The 17,013-nt window shown below is 42.3% G+C and overlaps 1 protein-coding gene and 1 pseudogene across 4 annotated transcripts in view; both read right to left on the reverse strand.

The window, feature by feature from the left end:
• Nucleotides 1-1,488: 1,488 nt before the first annotated feature.
• Nucleotides 1,489-17,013, reverse strand: part of GIT2 (GIT ArfGAP 2) — a 101,599-nt gene continuing 86,074 nt past the window's right edge. For 2 of the 4 annotated variants that reach the window (XM_056528875.1, XM_056528871.1), the window contains exons 19-20: nucleotides 7,090-7,153; nucleotides 1,491-4,389 (exon numbers count right to left, since the gene is read on the reverse strand). In XM_056528875.1, coding sequence (XP_056384850.1) covers nucleotides 4,177-4,389; nucleotides 7,090-7,153 — 277 coding nt within the window. In that variant the 3' untranslated portion in view covers nucleotides 1,491-4,176. Of the gene's footprint in view, nucleotides 4,390-7,089; nucleotides 7,154-17,013 lie in introns of all 4 variants that reach the window. The other 2 variants (XM_056528893.1, XM_056528885.1) reach the window with 2 other exon arrangements.
• On the reverse strand, nucleotides 9,136-9,210 carry LOC130343863 (U2 spliceosomal RNA; annotated as a pseudogene).

The raw sequence follows: 17,013 nt of genomic DNA on the forward strand, positions 1-17,013 counted from the left end.
TACGCATTAAAGGGGTACTCTGCCCCTAGACATCTAATCCCCTATCCTAAGGATAGGGGATAAGATGTCAGATGGCCGTGGTCCCGCTGCTGGGGACCCCCGGGATCACGGCTGCGGCACCCCGCTATCATTACTGCACAGAGCAGACTCGCTCCGTGCATAATTACCAGCGATACAGGGGCCGGAGCATCGTGACATCACGGCTCCGCCGTGGGAGGGGGCGTGAAGGCCGTGAGGTAACGATGCTCCGACCCCTGTATTGCCAGTCATTATGCACGGAGCGAGTGTGCTCTGTGCAGTAATGATAGCAGGGTGCCGCAGCCGAGATCCCGGGGGCCCCCAGCAGCGGGACCCCGGCGATCTGACATCCTTTGGATAGGGGATAAGATGTCTAGGGGCAGAGTACCCCTTTAATGCTTCTAAATAGAGAAAAACTAAATTCAGAAATAGTAAAGTTGAATTCAATCCATAATCATGGTGTTAGTTTACAACAGTATTGCAGATAAATGTCTGTTTCCTTAAGGCCCTATGCATGCAACCATATTACCATTCCAAATGCAGTGACAAGGCTTCTACTTTTAAAAATATAAATAAATTACTATGCATGGACCTGTACTTGGTGTATTCACAGAATTAGTTTTGTATATATACGGCATTCAGTGGAGCCTGCACAGCAGCACACTGAGCTCAAGGCTCCACATCAGGGAGCTGTGCACCCCCCCAGTTAGAATTGTGATACATTATTTGTAGATTTAATTTATTGTCAAGTGAGCTTACAACATCTTCAATTTGTTTACCTCACGTCCTGTAGTTTTATCACTTACCAGTCAGTTACTTTTTTGACTAATATTTTGTTAAAAAGTTCACTATTTCTCAATGGCCCACCTAAAGCAGAACAGAGGTCACAGGACAAATGCAAATGGTAAAATGTCAGACCTCAGGATGAAAAAGTTAGCAGTATTATCTGTGTTTTAGAACTGGTCTTTGTGGACATTAGTAAACACCCAATTTAAAAGCCTTGCGTGCTTTTTTTTTTTTTTTCCAGTGGTCAACATTGCAAATACATTAGTAGATATAAATAAAAATAAATACACACCATACACACCGCTACAGCAGCAACAGCAGGGAGCTCGCTCTGCCTTAGCTCTGTGTGTGCCTACAGCGCATCCACGGCGTCAAATACGCTGCGGATGCGCTCCTGTGTGAACTTACTAGGGATCGACCGATCTTGACTTTTTAGAGCCTGTGAACTTTCAGGCCGATAGCAGATAACTTATACCGATATTCCGCGCATTTTAAAGTGAGGGTGTGTGTATTTCCTGAAACTGTTTCTAGCCCCGCAGAAGCCGCTGCATTTCAATGATTTAAAGTGGGCGCTTTAAATCAATGAACTACAGCGGCTTTTGTAGGGCCAGAAACCGCCGCCCACTTCTCTCCCCCTGCCTGTCCTGAGTCCAACCACCGCTGCTCAATTGCCTCCCCCATCCCCAGTTTTATAATCACCTGTGTCCGGGGGCGGTGCTACTTCTGGCTCCTGCGGCGTCCTGCACTGTTGCTGTGCGCTGCGCAATAACGAGTGACGTCCTCAACGCTATGTCACAGTCAGTGGCCCGACGCACAGTGACGGCTCAGGACGCCGCCAGAGCCAGAAGTAGCACGGACCCAGGGAACAGGTGATTATAAAACCAGGGATGGGGCAGCAGCGGTCTCTGGCCAGAGGATAGGCAGGGGGAGGCAATCGGGCAGCGGCGGTGGTTGGACTCAGGACAGGCAGGGGGAGAGAAGCAGGCGGTGGTCTCTGGCCCCACAAAAGCCGCTGCAGTTCATTGATTTAAAGCACCAGCATTATCATGGTAATTTCTGATACCGATAACTTAGAAAATTGTGAATATCGGCCAAACCGATAATCTGTCAATCCCTAGAACGTACCCTTAGTCACTTTGGCATTCTTGCAAATATTAGTGGTACAATGACGGTCTCTGGCAGTCCTATTATTTTGAATGTCCACAAAGATAATGGCCCTCATTTACTAAGATAAAACCCACTAGTTTGTGTTGGGTTTTTCCCAGTTATTTTGGTGCACAGTGTCTGAGACATGTCTCAGACGGTGTCCAACAGGAAAATCCAACCAACCCCGACATTGCATTGTGAAAAGCCTAAAAGGGGCGTGGTCTGTTGCAAGGGGGCATGGCCGGACCAAAAAGGGGCATGGTTTCACAACCCGACCTATTTTCTATTGAATTCACAGAAAATCCTGTGAATAAATGGCTGGAAATTTCCACCTAGAAAAAGTTGGTCAGAAAATGTTCCCGACTTGTAAATCTGAGAATCCCCATAGTCAATGTGGTGGAATCCTGCAAGTCTGAAACAACATTTCACACTAGTAAAAACCCGACACTTGGTAAATGAGGCCCAATATTGTCCTTAAAAAAAAAAAAAACCTTTAGTCAACACTTATAATTACTCACATACATCACCTTTATTTTCTAGCACCATTTATATGTATTATCAATGCCTTTCTAGATATGCCGTCTAAAATAGTTCAAAGGCCCAAAGCACAAGCTTCATTTTCCTCCTCCATTAACTGTGTTGATTCTTATAACACTGAACCTCAAGTCCACATACAAGATGGCTGTAAAAAAAAAAAAAAAAAAAAAAACGACTTGTTTACCGTCTGCAGTTCAACCACTTTGACAATGTGGCGGAGGATCCGGGTAGCATGGTAGTAGATGGATTGTAAGCTTTACCTATGTAAAGAAATGACTTGTGCATGTAGATAATGGAAACAACTTGTCATCTGTACAGGCACTTATATTTAGAGAGAATCTGTTACCTCTTCTGAGATGTCTCGAATAGTAAATATGCCCCCATAAAAACATTGGAGCAACTACTTTCGCACTGCCATCTCTAACGGACCCCATTCAAGTCGATGGGAGCCATTGGGACTCTGTGGTGATCCAGTGGCCCATTTTAGGGCCGCCCGGCACAAAGAAAAAAAGAAGCTGAACGGGTCGGAGCACAACAACAATGTGAACCTAGCCTTAGAGTTCTTCATTGTGTTATTCGCCTGGACACAATTGAATAAATCGACATCTAGGTGTTACCATTCCCCTCGTCAATAAGTCTCTACTCATTCTGATACTGTCAGCATTGACTGGATAGTGTAACACTGAGGACAGAGGGAATGGAAACACCTAGCTTTGTTTATTCATACATTTCCAGGAGAAATAGCGCAAATTTGCTCCAAAATAGTTTTTTTTATTTTATTTAGTTAAAGACATGTCAAGAAAGCTGACAGGTACTCTTTAAGAAGGCTTGGGACATAAAACAGAGTTCTATCGTATTAGTAAAACACCAAGATATGTGGAAGCCAGTCAGTGAAAGTGGAAGTTACATCCTGTATCCTTGATGAAGATTATTATTCTGATAAAAACTTGTGACAGCTGGGCCAGCAACTGTGCAGACAAGCAATGCTGGACCCTTTAGACAAAAGAAAAATTATATTATCAAGGTTACACGTGTGGAAATATTTTATAAGTTAGAGCCCACACCATAAAAAGGATCACATTGTAAAGTCCCAGCAATATTCTGTATGGCGTGCAAACTGAGCCATAAGTTTGTCACAGTGATATAAAAAAAATAATAATAATAATGAACTAGAAGGGTTTTGCAGACTTCGAGAATTGCTGACCTATCCTTAGAATAGGCCTACAGGATCAGACTGGTCAGGGTCAGCTGACTGGAGGGTCCGCAGCACTCTTGTTTTCCAGATGCAGGATGTGGCTGTGCGTGGTACTGCAGCTGACTCCAGTAAATGTAACTGAGCTGAAGTACAAAAGCTGTGCCTGATAAACAATGAGGGGAACGTTTAATCATCGGGGTGCAGGGTGTTGGACCTCCACCAATCTGAAATGTAATGGCCTGTCCTAAGAATTTTGTAGTCCCAGGAAAACCCCTGAATCATGGATGGAGTACAATACTTTTTCAACTGGCAGAAAAGTTTAGCTATAAGGCAGTGGGGTAAATGAATATAGTCCAGAGAAACACTTAGAAGTAAAACATGCAAATAGTAATACTGATAATTTTAAGATGAACCTGCCTAATTATCAAATAAAACCTTATAAAAGAAAAAATGTTCCATGTATCCTTCAGTTAACAAAAGGTGACCACCATGTCTTAGTTTGTGTTTTCTTTGGTTGTAATGGTGACCAATTGTTTAGCTGCCTTGGCGATGTCATAGGCGCACTGAATGACTTGCTGTGTCACAAGTTGAATGTCTGTGCTTGGACTGGGCTCTATTGGCAGGGTCTTTTTGCACTCTGTTTGCAGCCGATAAGCACTGCACGTAAGAAGCCGGAGCGCTGTTCTCACCATGTCTGACTTGGGTTTCTAATAAGACAGAAGGAAGCACAAAATGTTATAAGGGTACCCATTACTACTCAACCAATAGCTTGTGCTCAATTGTTCTAACATCCCCTCACAATGGTAATAACATAATCCCTAGTACAGGGCCTGAGGGGTGTTAAATTACTGAACTTTCTAACACTGTGTCTGCACTACCCCCCCTCAAGCCTTACACAAGACATAACAGAGTTTATGGTATGAAACGGGTTGCTCAGGTTAAGAAAATTTGTCTGCCTTCTTCTAAAAACAGTGTTACACCTATCTATCAGTTGTGAGTGATTCTAATACAGTTCGGTTCCATTTACTTTTAAGGGGTACCCCGGAGGAAAAAATAAATCCACTTGTGCAAGAAAATTATACAGATTTGTATTTTAAAAATCTTCCAGTACTTATCAGCTGCTGTATACCACAGAGAAAGTTGTGTAGTTCTTTCCAGTCTGACCACAGTGCTCTCTGATGACACATTTGTCCATGTCAGGAATTGTCTAGAGCAGGAGCAAATCCCCAGAGCAAATTTCTCCTGATTTGGACACTGATGGAAAGCATTGTGGTCATACTGTAAAGAAGTAAACCTCTTCCTCTGGAGCATACAGCAGCTAAGTACTGGAAGGATTAAGATTTTTAAATAGACATCATTTACAAATCTGTATGGGGAGATTTATCATAACCTGTCCAGAGGAAAAGTTGGTGAGTTGCCCATATCAACCAATCAGATTGAGTCTTTCATTTTTTTAGAGGCCTCTTCAAAAAAGAAAGACGCAAACTGATTGGTTGCTATGGGCAACTCGCCAACTTTTCCTCTGGACAGGTTTTGATAAATCTCCCACTATAACGTTTTAACACCAGTTGGTTTAATTTAATTTTACCCTTTTAAAAAGGAGCTGAGCTGCAATTTTTTTATGGTTGCAAACTCCCAAATGATTTAGGATTGTGCTCCTCTGTATGCTCCAGTGGTCGGCTGGCATTTGTTCATTTATCAGCTGGTTGTATGCTTATAACATGAAGGCTGCATGAACGATCCAGCTATTTTTTTGTGCAGCCCCACCAGCTTGACCGAGCCTTGTAGTAGGATCAGTAGACGACCACCGATCAAGGAAATTGTCTTTCATATTAGGCAAGGATCAGGCTGTACGATACAGCCCTTACTGACGTTTTTCACGAGGGTGGTGCATATGCATTGGCCAGTTTCATTCCCTTATGATTATGTAACGCCGCTGATCATTCATGGAGAAACAGGATGCAGAAGCATTGCATCCTGTTCTTTCTGCAGAGTATTCATTGAATGAGGTCACAGCAAGTGATCAAAGACTTGGAAAGAATCTTTTTTATACAAGGAGAATGCATGTGTACTCAGTGGGGGAGATTTATCAAAACCTGTGCAAAGGAAAAGTTGCCCAGTTGCCCATAGCAACCAATCAGCTCGCTTCTTTCATTTTGAAGACGCCTTGTTAAAAATGAAAGAAGCGAGCTGATTGGTTGCTATGGGCAACTAGGCAACTTTTCCTTTGCACAGGTTTTGCTAAATTTACCCCAGTGTGCTCTGCAGCACCACTTAAAGGGGTATTCCGGAGGGAAAAAAAAACGTCCGTCACGCCCCCTCCCATTGACATGAATGCAGGGGGCGTGGTGTGACTTCACGTAGGTTTCCGAAACTGGAGACGCAGCTGCCACATAGAATGCGGGTGCTGCAGGGAGATCGCGGGGGTCCCAGCTGCTGGCCCCCCGCAATCAGACATCTTATCCCCTATCCTTTGGATAGGGGATAAAATGTTTTTGCCCGGAATACCCCTTTAAAGAATCACTGCAGTGAATATTTTGGGCTAGAATTGCCTTCTTTCTTTTATTAGTTTGTTTGTTTTTTAACCACTTATGGACAACTTAAAACATCCAAAAAAAGTGACTTTGCAAGGATGTTCAGGAAAGGAAATCATCAGCTGTTATAATGTTAAAATGTCCCCAAGGTCTTTTTTTAGGGGTATTATATGTAAAATAACATAAATAAACATATTATAAACAAAACTGTCCAAACCACAACAAGATGGGAACACATTATAAAAAAAAAAAATGTTTTATATTTTTCGCAGATACCCAAATAATAAAAAATATCTAATGTAAAAGACATGATGTATCAAATTATTTGAATAACCAAATGAGCAAAAAAAATCCAAGAAGCTATAGCTTTCAAATCTGCGTGTTTATTAAAAAAAAAAAAATGTAATAAATAATGTCATAATAAGGGTCCTTGTCTAGAAGTGGTTACATTATATCCACCTGCTGTCCAAGTGAGGATACAAGGTTTCCATCTCTGCTTTTAGTGTAATATGACCTTGCTAGGGGGAGCAGTACATCCTTTCGCTTATAAGATGATCTAGGCACAGATAGTACTGCCTCCTTGTGTGGTCATGAAACTAGAGACAGTAACAGAAACACTATCTTCTGGTTATTAGTCTTGGGGCAGTCAGAAACTGACTTAAAGACATATTTAATAAACTAGTAAAGGTATTGTCCGTTTCAGACGTTACTGTTGTATTGAATTCATGAAGAGTAAGCTAGTGGTATAATCTGACTGCTGTGGGATGATTCTAGAGAGGCATATGGATTTCCAGCCAAAAACAAGATTTTTTACTTTCATGATCAGCGGCTCCTGCCTTGATAACATTTTAAAGTTCACAGCACCAAGCTTACCTTTGGGAAGAGCGCTGCCATTTCTGTCACTGCAACGTGTATTCTTTCTGAACATGGTAAATAGCTACAAAAACAAAACAGAAACTATGAAAACTAGGTCTTATTTATATGGTATATATCCATTATTGTCTTCATACACATGCTATCTGCAGAGTAAGCCAGAACTTGGATTGCTAACCAGCACTACAGTGCCCCTGCCAAATCTCTATGCCCAACAACCGATTGGGGATCATGCCATCTCATTTTATTTTTATACTGGCTGAAAAGGCACTATAAAATGGCACCTGGGTTCTGTATATGACACCATCATTTTTCTCTTTTTTTTTGCTAGGCCAGTGTCTCTTAAAGATGTAGTGTAGTGCTTTGTTTTTTTTTAAGCCATTGTTCCCGGGCTACAAAAAACAAACTAACTCACATTCTGTTGTCCCCCCCGTTGCACTGATATAGCTCTCTTTGGTCCTCTGGTCCCAGTCTTCTTCCTGCTTCCATGTGCACTGATCGTCACACTGCGATCAGCGTATCACCGACTGCAGCGATGTCCTGCCTTGGTCGGTGATAGGCTGAGCACAGTGTCACGTAACGAGCCTGGGCCCTACCTTCTCACTGGTGCCCGGGAGTGTTACATGAAACTGTGCTCAGTGTGACTATCCGTGCACATGGAAGCAGGAAGAAGACCGAAGAGCTATAGCAGCGCAATGGGGAGGGTCGGAAGGCGAGATAAAGTTAGATTTATTTTTTTTTGCAGCCTGGGCACAATGGAATAAGAAAAAAAATGCACTACACTAATCTTTTAACATAATACCGGAATGGGAGTATGTCACTATACTGCTTTGCATGTAATTCCACATTACTGAAGATGGGACAGCCTAAATTTTCTAAAATCCCATTACTTGCTTCAAAAAAATATACGTGTTTTGTAACAATGATTTATCAACATCCTTTAGCCTTTAACCAGGGTTGCACCTGGGCACAACAAAACTGAATATTAAAGCAAGATTTAATATGTGCAACTATAACATTAAAATAGTAGGCTTAAATGGTTACTGCAGTGTAGGACAATTTATTCCTTATCCAAAGGATAGGGGATACGTGTCTTACCGCTGGGGGGTGCAATCGCTTTGACGCCCTGCCCTCTCCTGCCCAGCACTTCAGCTCTCCTTGTGCATGAAACAGGGGTCAGCACGCACCCTCCATTTATCTCTATGGGAGAGTCTGAGATAAGAGTACAGCGTTGGGAAGAACATTGCAGTTTTTTTTTTATTTATTTATTTAAGAGCTGAGGAACGTGCTTTCGACTCACCCAAACAAAAATGTAAAAACATGTTACACTATAAAAAAAAAAAAAAAAAAGTGCACAAAGGATGCAGTCTATCGCAAGCCCTTCTCCGATAGGAGAGAGGCCCCCCAACAAACCTTACCCTTCGACTCCGGACCAAAAGGTACCTGGGAGGTTCCAGGTTCGATGTCCCTTTTGCTGAAGCTGCTAAGGGACCACAAATGCTCCCAGCATCCCCCTAGGCGTTAGCCAAGGTATCTGCCTGCAGAGCAGGCACCCTGCCCATGCAGGAGTACCCAGGATTTTTGCAGGGAGGTGCGGAACCTAATGGCCACACACACCTCCCCTAGACCGCTAGGAGGGACACCCAGAAGGGCTACCGCATCCCAACAATCCTGTGAACACACAACATGTAAAAAGTGGCACAGTGACAAAAAGGAAATAAATAAGTGAAGGTATAATGCCCGGACATCCGGCCGGATCTATAAAAAATTTCTCTGATCCTAACCAGAAGGCCTGGATTTAAGAGGTGAGTGCCATAAGGTGAAGAGTTCATGGTGCCCTTGCTTCCACTCAGTGAGACAATACTCCCAGTGAGATACAGCACCTCAGGGTCACCACTCCCCGAGACAATAAAGTACCTCAGCTCTAGACCCTCTCAGCCTCATGGCGAGACCTGGAGGAAACAGGTCACATCAGGGCAGCCGTCGAGCCGATTCCTCAGAACCAGCCCCGGTACACCTGGCCCCTGCCATGCAGCACCCATCCCCATCAGCTCAAAATTGTCAAGAAGCTGATAGGAACAGATACTACACTTGATCTTAGCCAAAAGGCCGAGAAGCGATTGCCGTGTTCCCAGCGGTCAGCCCCTCTACGATGGGACACTTATCCCCTATTCTTTGGATAGGGGATAGATTGTACTTCACTGCAGTCCTCCTTTAAGTTATGGTCATATACAAAATGCAACATATTTTGATCCTCACAGACATAAGAGGCACTGAATGAGCAAAACGTAAGATGCAAACACCTCAAAGACACACACAAACTATTAATAACACAAGGCGAAGAGCAACACTCCATGATGACATCTGTTACACATTATTTGTACAAGGATAATTAGTAAGCAAGGCCAAAAATATATACTATTAATTTGTATAAATAACAAGCTCCTTAATAAAAAAAAAAACACCCGTGCTACGATGCTGAGAAAGATTGTCTTGCATTTTTATTAGTCAGTTCTTAATTCAATAACAGTTATGTTCTTATTAGTAAAGATAGTGAAATTTTAGTTGAAGTCTATGGACCTTTCATTTGCTTCCTGAAGATAAAATCAACCTTCTTAATAGGGACAGAAAGGAGAGCAACTCAAAAGGCTGTATATAGGGAGGAAAACACACAAAAGGCAGTTTGTTGGGGAGACTCACATGGCCTTTGAACAAGTGTACACTAAAAGCTGAGCAGACCTCCCATTCTGCATATATAACTAGGAGGACACACCAGCATGATAAAGTCTGGGAGAAGGTTGCAAACTGCATATTGGAGGTTCTAAAAATCAGTGAAGGAATGAAGATGGCAGACAAACTTATTGCACCATTTTTTACTTAACCCCTTAAGGACTCAGCCCATTTTGGCCTTAAGGACTCAGACAATTTAATTTTTACGTTTTCATTTTTTCCTCCTCGCCTTCTAAAAATCATAACTCTTTTATATTTTCATCCACAGACTAGTATGAGGGCTTGTTTTTTGCGCGACCAGTTGTCCTTTGTAATGACATCACTCATTACATCATAAAATGTATGGCGCAACCAAAAAACACTATTTTTGTGGGGAAATTAAAACGAAAAACGCAATTTTGCTAATTTTGGAAGGTTTTGTTTTCACGCCGTACAATTTATGGTAAAAATGACATGTGTTCTTTATTCTGAGGGTCAATACGATTAAAATGATACCCATTATTATATACTTTTATATTATTGTTGCGCTTAAAAAAAATCACAAACTTTTTAACCAAATTAGTACGTTTATAATCCCTTTATTTTGATGACCTCTAACTTTTTTATTTTTCCGTATAAGCGGCGGTATGGGGGCTCATTTTTTGCGCCATGATCTGTAATTTTTTTTGATACCACATTTGTATATAAAAAACTTTTAATACATTTTTTATAATTTTTTTTTTTAATAAAATGTATTTAAAAAGTAGGAATTTTGGACTTTTTTAATTTTTTTTCGTTCACGCCGTTCACCGTACGGGATCATTAACATTTTATTTTAATAGTTCGGACATTTACGCACGCGGCGATACCAAATATGTCTATAAAAAATGTTTTTTACGCTTTTGGGGGGTAAAATAGGAAAAAACGGACGTTTTACTTTTTTATTGGGGGAGGGGATTTTTCACTTTTTTTTTACTTTTACTTTTACATTTTTTTACATTTTTTTTTACACTTGAATAGTCCCCATAGGGGACTATTCATAGCAATACCATGATTGCTAATACTGATCTGTTCTATGTATAGGACATAGAACAGATCAGTATTATCGGTCATCTCCTGCTCTGGTCTGCTCGATCACAGACCAGAGCAGGAGACGCCGGGAGCCGCACGGAGGAAGGAGAGGGGACCTCCGTGCGGCGTTATGAATGATCGGATCCCCGCAGCAGCGCTGCGGGCGATCCGATCGTTCATTTTAATCGCGAACTGCCGCAGATGCCGGGATCTGTATTGATCCCGGCACCTGAGGGGTTAATGGCGGACGCCCGCGAGATCGCGGGCGTCGGCCATTGCCGGCGGGTCCCTGGCTGCGAACAGCAGCCGGGATCAGCCGCGCATGACACGGGCATCGGTCCGATGCCCGCGGTTATGCTTAGGACGTAAATGTACGTCCTGGTGCGTTAAGTACCACCTCACCAGGACGTACATTTACGTCCTGCGTCCTTAAGGGGTTAAAGGGGTATTCCAGGCCAAAACTTTTTTTTTTATATATCAACTGGCTCCGGAAAGTTAAACAGGTTTGTAAATTGCTTCTATTAAAAAATCTTAATCCTTCCAATAGTTATTAGCTTCTGAAGTTGAGTTGTTGTTTTCTGTCTAACTGCTCTCTGATGACTCACGTCCCGGGAGCTGTGCAGTTCCTATGGGGATATTCTCCCATCATGCACAGCTCCCAGGACGTGACATCATCATTGATCAGTTAGACAGAAAACTTCAGAAGCTAATAACTATTGGAAGGATTAAGATTTTTTAATAGAAGTAATTTACAAATCTGTTTAACTTTCCGGAGCCAATTGATAGATATAAAAAAAGGTTTTTCCTGGAATACCCCTTTAAAGTAGCCACTAACAGATGCAAACCTTTTTTTTTTTTCTATTTCTATGGTGTTCATATAGCCTTTAACTATTAATTCTGGTAGAAATTAGGAATTTTTGACAAGACTCTCATAATCCCAGTTCCCCGCGCTCCATATCACAATTATAGAGGCTCAGGGCTTGATTGGGGGAGTATTTAGGCTTAGGAGTGATCAGAATATGAATATTATTACTGATAACTAGATCTCCCTTCTATGGTCACAGCCTAACAATTTCCATTTTATCAGCTTCCTGGACATCTGTGTAAGAAGTTGGGGTGAAATACTAGGGGTCACACTTAGAGTCTCTCTATCATTAATGCTGAGGCTCCCAACAATCAGTAAAATAAGCAGACATACCAGCAATCTCCATTCAGCTTCTCTGAAAAACCCAACAGACATTGTTTTTTTTTTTAAATGACAAGGTTACTTTAAGGTTGACGTTTTAATGGTTACAAGCAGTAAACATCAGTTATTTTATCATTTTAAAAATGTACCCAAAAAGAAATAATACAGTATTGTAATACAGCTTACATGACTGTCTGTGTACTGTGTGTATGTGCACTTTGTACCTGTACATGGGTACATACGAAGCTTCTAATTAGTATATCACTCCAAACGATGCAAGACCGGAACACTTCCCTTAACTACTATATTTAGCAAAACAATGCAGATAGGAAAAGGCAAATAGTATGCACTAGTCAGGAAATACTGTTATAGGCATGCAATGAGTGTTCAGACCAGAGGTAGAAGAAAAACACTGGACATGTTATCATTCATTCTGCCAGTGTGAAAAGTAAGATGAAAGCCTGCTATGACATTAAACAGAAAAAAGTATGACTGTCATATTACACTTTCATATGCTAGAGGGTAAGGTGCATTATATGTTAATAATTTACTTCCACCAATGGGCATGACAGCTTGCAGCAAAGAGAGACACGCAAAAATAAAGAAATAAAGAGGTCACTGTGCCTGGGAAACAGGGGCAGAGGCCGGAGTACCAGGAGGTAGAGTCTGGCTGCGGGAGGGTCAATGGCTGCAGTGGGGCTTTCTCTGCCCAAGGAACCAAAGTGCTAAAACAACCAAGGCTATGCCTCAGCCTGCGCACACTCTCACGTTCAAAGGGCCTGTATCAGAATAAGCGGAGGACAGTACAGAAAAACAAAAGTTCAATATAGTAAATACTCATTGAAAATATTCTTCTAGGATGAAGATGAGTTAGTACAAGAAAGCAAACTGCTATAATAACATGGTTTTAAAATGCAGCATATAAACCTAGCTGTTATAGCCCTTAAAAAGACTTTCTGCCCTATCAATGAAACATTCACCGGTGAATACAAAATCATTACATGAAAAAGCATTCTATTCAACATTGTTATATATTTAATATATTTTAGCCACATCACATCATTTTGTAGTTGCCAACAGATAGAGGAACATGGTAAACAAATTGGCAGAAGTGTCTCCCAATGAGCTGTTTCTAGATACTGTGGCAAAGAGGGAGCTAATGAGGCTCTATGCATTTCTCCAGGCCATCAGTGCCCAATAAAGGGGTATTCCGGGTGCATATGCTGTAGGTGTTGTCTGTCAGCAATAAGAACTGACAGGGCCCTGGTGAATAGTATATGAAAATACATTTTAGCTGGGAATTAGAACGCACAATGCACTGGGGCAGTACCGTGTACACTGCAGAACGAGCAGGGATTGCCTTAGCATCTAGTTATCACTGCTCGCACCGCTAGAGGCTACAGTGTATACTGCTCTAGTGACCCAGAACCTCCCTCCAGTCTATTGTATATTCTAATGCCCAGCTAAAATGTATTTGCAATTCACTAGGGAGAGGCTCACTTTTGTGCGCTGTAGTGCCAGCAGAGCAAACAGCAGATAACCAGGGCATAAGGGGTCTAGAGGTTCCCGAAACAAACGCTGGTGGAAGCAGAGAGCATTGTGTTGGCTCTGCGTATCCAAAGGAATGGGTACATGTTTGTTATAAAAAGTTGTATTACAGTATAATACTTTTATGGTAGTAGATTCAAAATTATTTTTTTATCCCCAGAACGACCCTTTAATGTGGATGTTAAATGACGCTACTTTATTTATTCAATGCACTGTGGTAATAAGATCCAGTCACTATAGAACAGCTGCAATAGGGAAAAGCTTCTGAGAATATGGAAAGGAGGTAAAAAAAGAAAAATTACCGCAATTGTAGGAAAAATGATGCAGATCCCGCATCCACATATTATACATTGATCTATAATTATTAGATAGGAGGATGGCATAAAAGATACATTAACCCTATTTCATCTGGGTAAACTAGTCTGAATGTATGATTCGATCTCTAATAAGCAGTAGACTGCATTAGGGCACTTTCCCACATACCGGTCAATACAGATGGCCGACACCAGACCCATGCTTAGAAGATATAGATCATTGTATAAAATGTGGATGTGTGGTCCATGTCTTTTTTCCTACAATTGTGTTGCCAATAAAGTTACACTAGGGGTATGCTCACACGAACAGGATCTGTTGCATCAAATTCTGCATATATTCTGCTGCTGATTTTTGCTACCCACTTCAATGGGTAGCAAAAACCGCTGCAGAAAATATGCAGAAAAATATGCTGTAGATACTGCATGTGTGAATATACCCTATGGATAGGGTCACTTGCAGTGTTTTGCTGCATATTTTCTAAGAATTTCTAAGAATTCAAACTTCTAAAAATTTTGCTAACCCCAAATCATTTACTGGGGACATATTCTCTCTCAGACAACTATACTGGCTGTCAAGAAGTGAAGGTGTCACAATGCCTCCATTTTGCTCCCTTTTATCCCATAAAAAAAATAAAATCGGGAACTTTTGCAGCTGCTCTTTACTTGTGAATAAAATGTGTGGAGGGTGTAAATGATTTAAACGATATTTAACTTGGTAAATTTTGCACTGTCTCTCTTTCTGCTCGCTGCATCATACTATAGGAATGATAACACTGTTATAAAGTGTGAAAATGGCAAATTCAACAGCAGGTGGCTACCAAAACCTTTTTCTATTAATACTGAGATTTAAACCACTTGTCAACAATACACTTCAGTCCTACATAGCACCAGTGTCCACAGACTTTGATACCAAAGTTTTACTTTAGGGCAACAGAGGACAAACCCCAATGACCTTGTTTTAATGATGTCTAGTAAATCTGCCCTAATGACCTGATTTTATGGAATAAATGCTGTCACTAACTTCATCAATCTCCATCATTACAGCACAAAATGGTTGTCATATTATAATAACCCTGCATGCTTCTGGTGCCAGGCACTAAAGTCATGTAATGACAGTCTTGTGCTCCTTCTGCACCATCCTTGGGTTTGGGGGATTACTGTAACTAGTAAGTAAATTCTTGGGAACACTGGTGTGAAGGAAGGTGTTTTGAATAGGAACCTCAAGTGATGTGTACACCCAGACTTTATCATCACTGCTTTGTTTTGCTTGGCTTTTAGAGACAACTCTAAACCTGGTTAAAAGATGTACAGGCCCAGATTTGTATAAACTGAACTATACTGAACTATAGATACTAGTTTTCCTTCATTTAACTAACCGTGAAAACAGCCACATTTAGAATACTTACCACAATGCAAATTATCACCATTAAAGGGGTAGTCCAGTGGTGAAAAACTTATCCCCTATCCTAAGGATAGGGGATAAGTTTGAGATCGCGGGGGGTCCGACCGCTGGGGCCCCCTGCGATCTCTCTGTACGGGGCCCCGGCTCTCCGCCGAGATAGCGGGTGTCGACCCCCGCACGAGGCGGCGGCCGACACGCCCCCTCAATACATCTCTATGGCAGAGCCGGAGATTGCCGAAGGCAGCGCTTCGGCTCTGCCATAGAGTTGTATTGAGGGGGCGTGTCGGCCGCCGCCTCGTGCGGAGGTCGACACGCCCCCTTCCCGCGGGCTGTCGGGGCTCCGTACAGGAGATCGCAGGGGGCCCCAGCGGTCGGACCCCCGCGATCTGCAACTTATCCCCTATCCTTAGGATAGGGGATAAGTTGCTCACCACTGAATCACCACTGGACTACTCCTTTAAGCTTCAGACACAAATTTTTGGTTTTGCACATTTGCTTACTATGACCACTGAATATTAACAGGTACTTCTGCTTAAGCTCAAGCAGCTCTCAAAATTGTAAGCTGTCCATACACATTTGACTTCATGGACATTCTTGCTGCCCCATTAGATTGTAAGCTGGCTTGTCTAAAGGTGCACATACACTGGCGAAGGTAGGTTCGTCCGACTGTGCAAGGTTTATGGCAGTCTTCCGAATCTCCACTAACACATAATGTAGGTGGAGAGAAGGGTTGAGTGTGTTGAATGTTTACTGGCTGACCATTTTGTTCTTGGAGGCATACATTGGCACCAAAGCTGTTCTAACCCTCCCCATAAAGTAAACTTGAAAGTTCAGCTATGCCAAAAGATTTGTGTGTAGGAGGTAGGCCAACAGTTATTGCAAATGTATGGCCATCTTATCAAGGATCAGGCATGCTGGATTTCAAAATACAATCCCATGTTTCCACATGACACATGCTTATCCACCTGTTTATATGGCATTAAATATGCATGCTCAACTGGTCACACATTTTCCAGTACAGTGACACCCCGACCTACGATGGCCCCGACATACGATCATTTCAACATACAATGGCCTCTCATAGTCCATCGCATGTTGAAGGCAGCGTCAACATACGATGCTTTTGTATGTTGGGGCCATTGCATTAACGGCTATTCGGCAGCGCAGACTGCTTCAGCTGGCCCTGGATAGCCGATTACGCTGCCCAGTAAGCTCCGGTGATGGTCACTCACCTGTCCGCCACACTCCAGGACGTCATCTTCGGGATCCCCTGCATAGCCGTCGCTCTCCATCCGTCGCCGCGCACGCCGTCCCGTCATCCAATAGGAGCGGCGTGTGTAGTGACGTAATGGCGGCGATGATGAACGACGATCCCAGGCAACAGAGACGTTCTGGAGCGGCGGGGACACCCCAGTGACACGGCGGCAGCGATGGACGGCGACATCCAGGGCAGTGGTGACAGGTGAGTACAACGTCCTATATTTAACATTGCATGGATCCCTCAACATTTGGAAGGGATTACCATCGTATGTTGAGGGACCACTGTATATCAGGAAAAATAACCATTACTTCTAGCTACTAGAAACATTATTTGTGTCCCTACTTGTTCTCACTCAATTCTGCCACTGGCCAGTAATAGATAATGAATATGTATATGTTGCTATAAACAAATATGTTTAAAATGTTTCCATCAT

This window comes from Hyla sarda, chromosome 1, assembly GCF_029499605.1.
Source record: "Hyla sarda isolate aHylSar1 chromosome 1, aHylSar1.hap1, whole genome shotgun sequence".
NCBI classification, from domain to species: Eukaryota; Metazoa; Chordata; class Amphibia; order Anura; family Hylidae; genus Hyla; species Hyla sarda.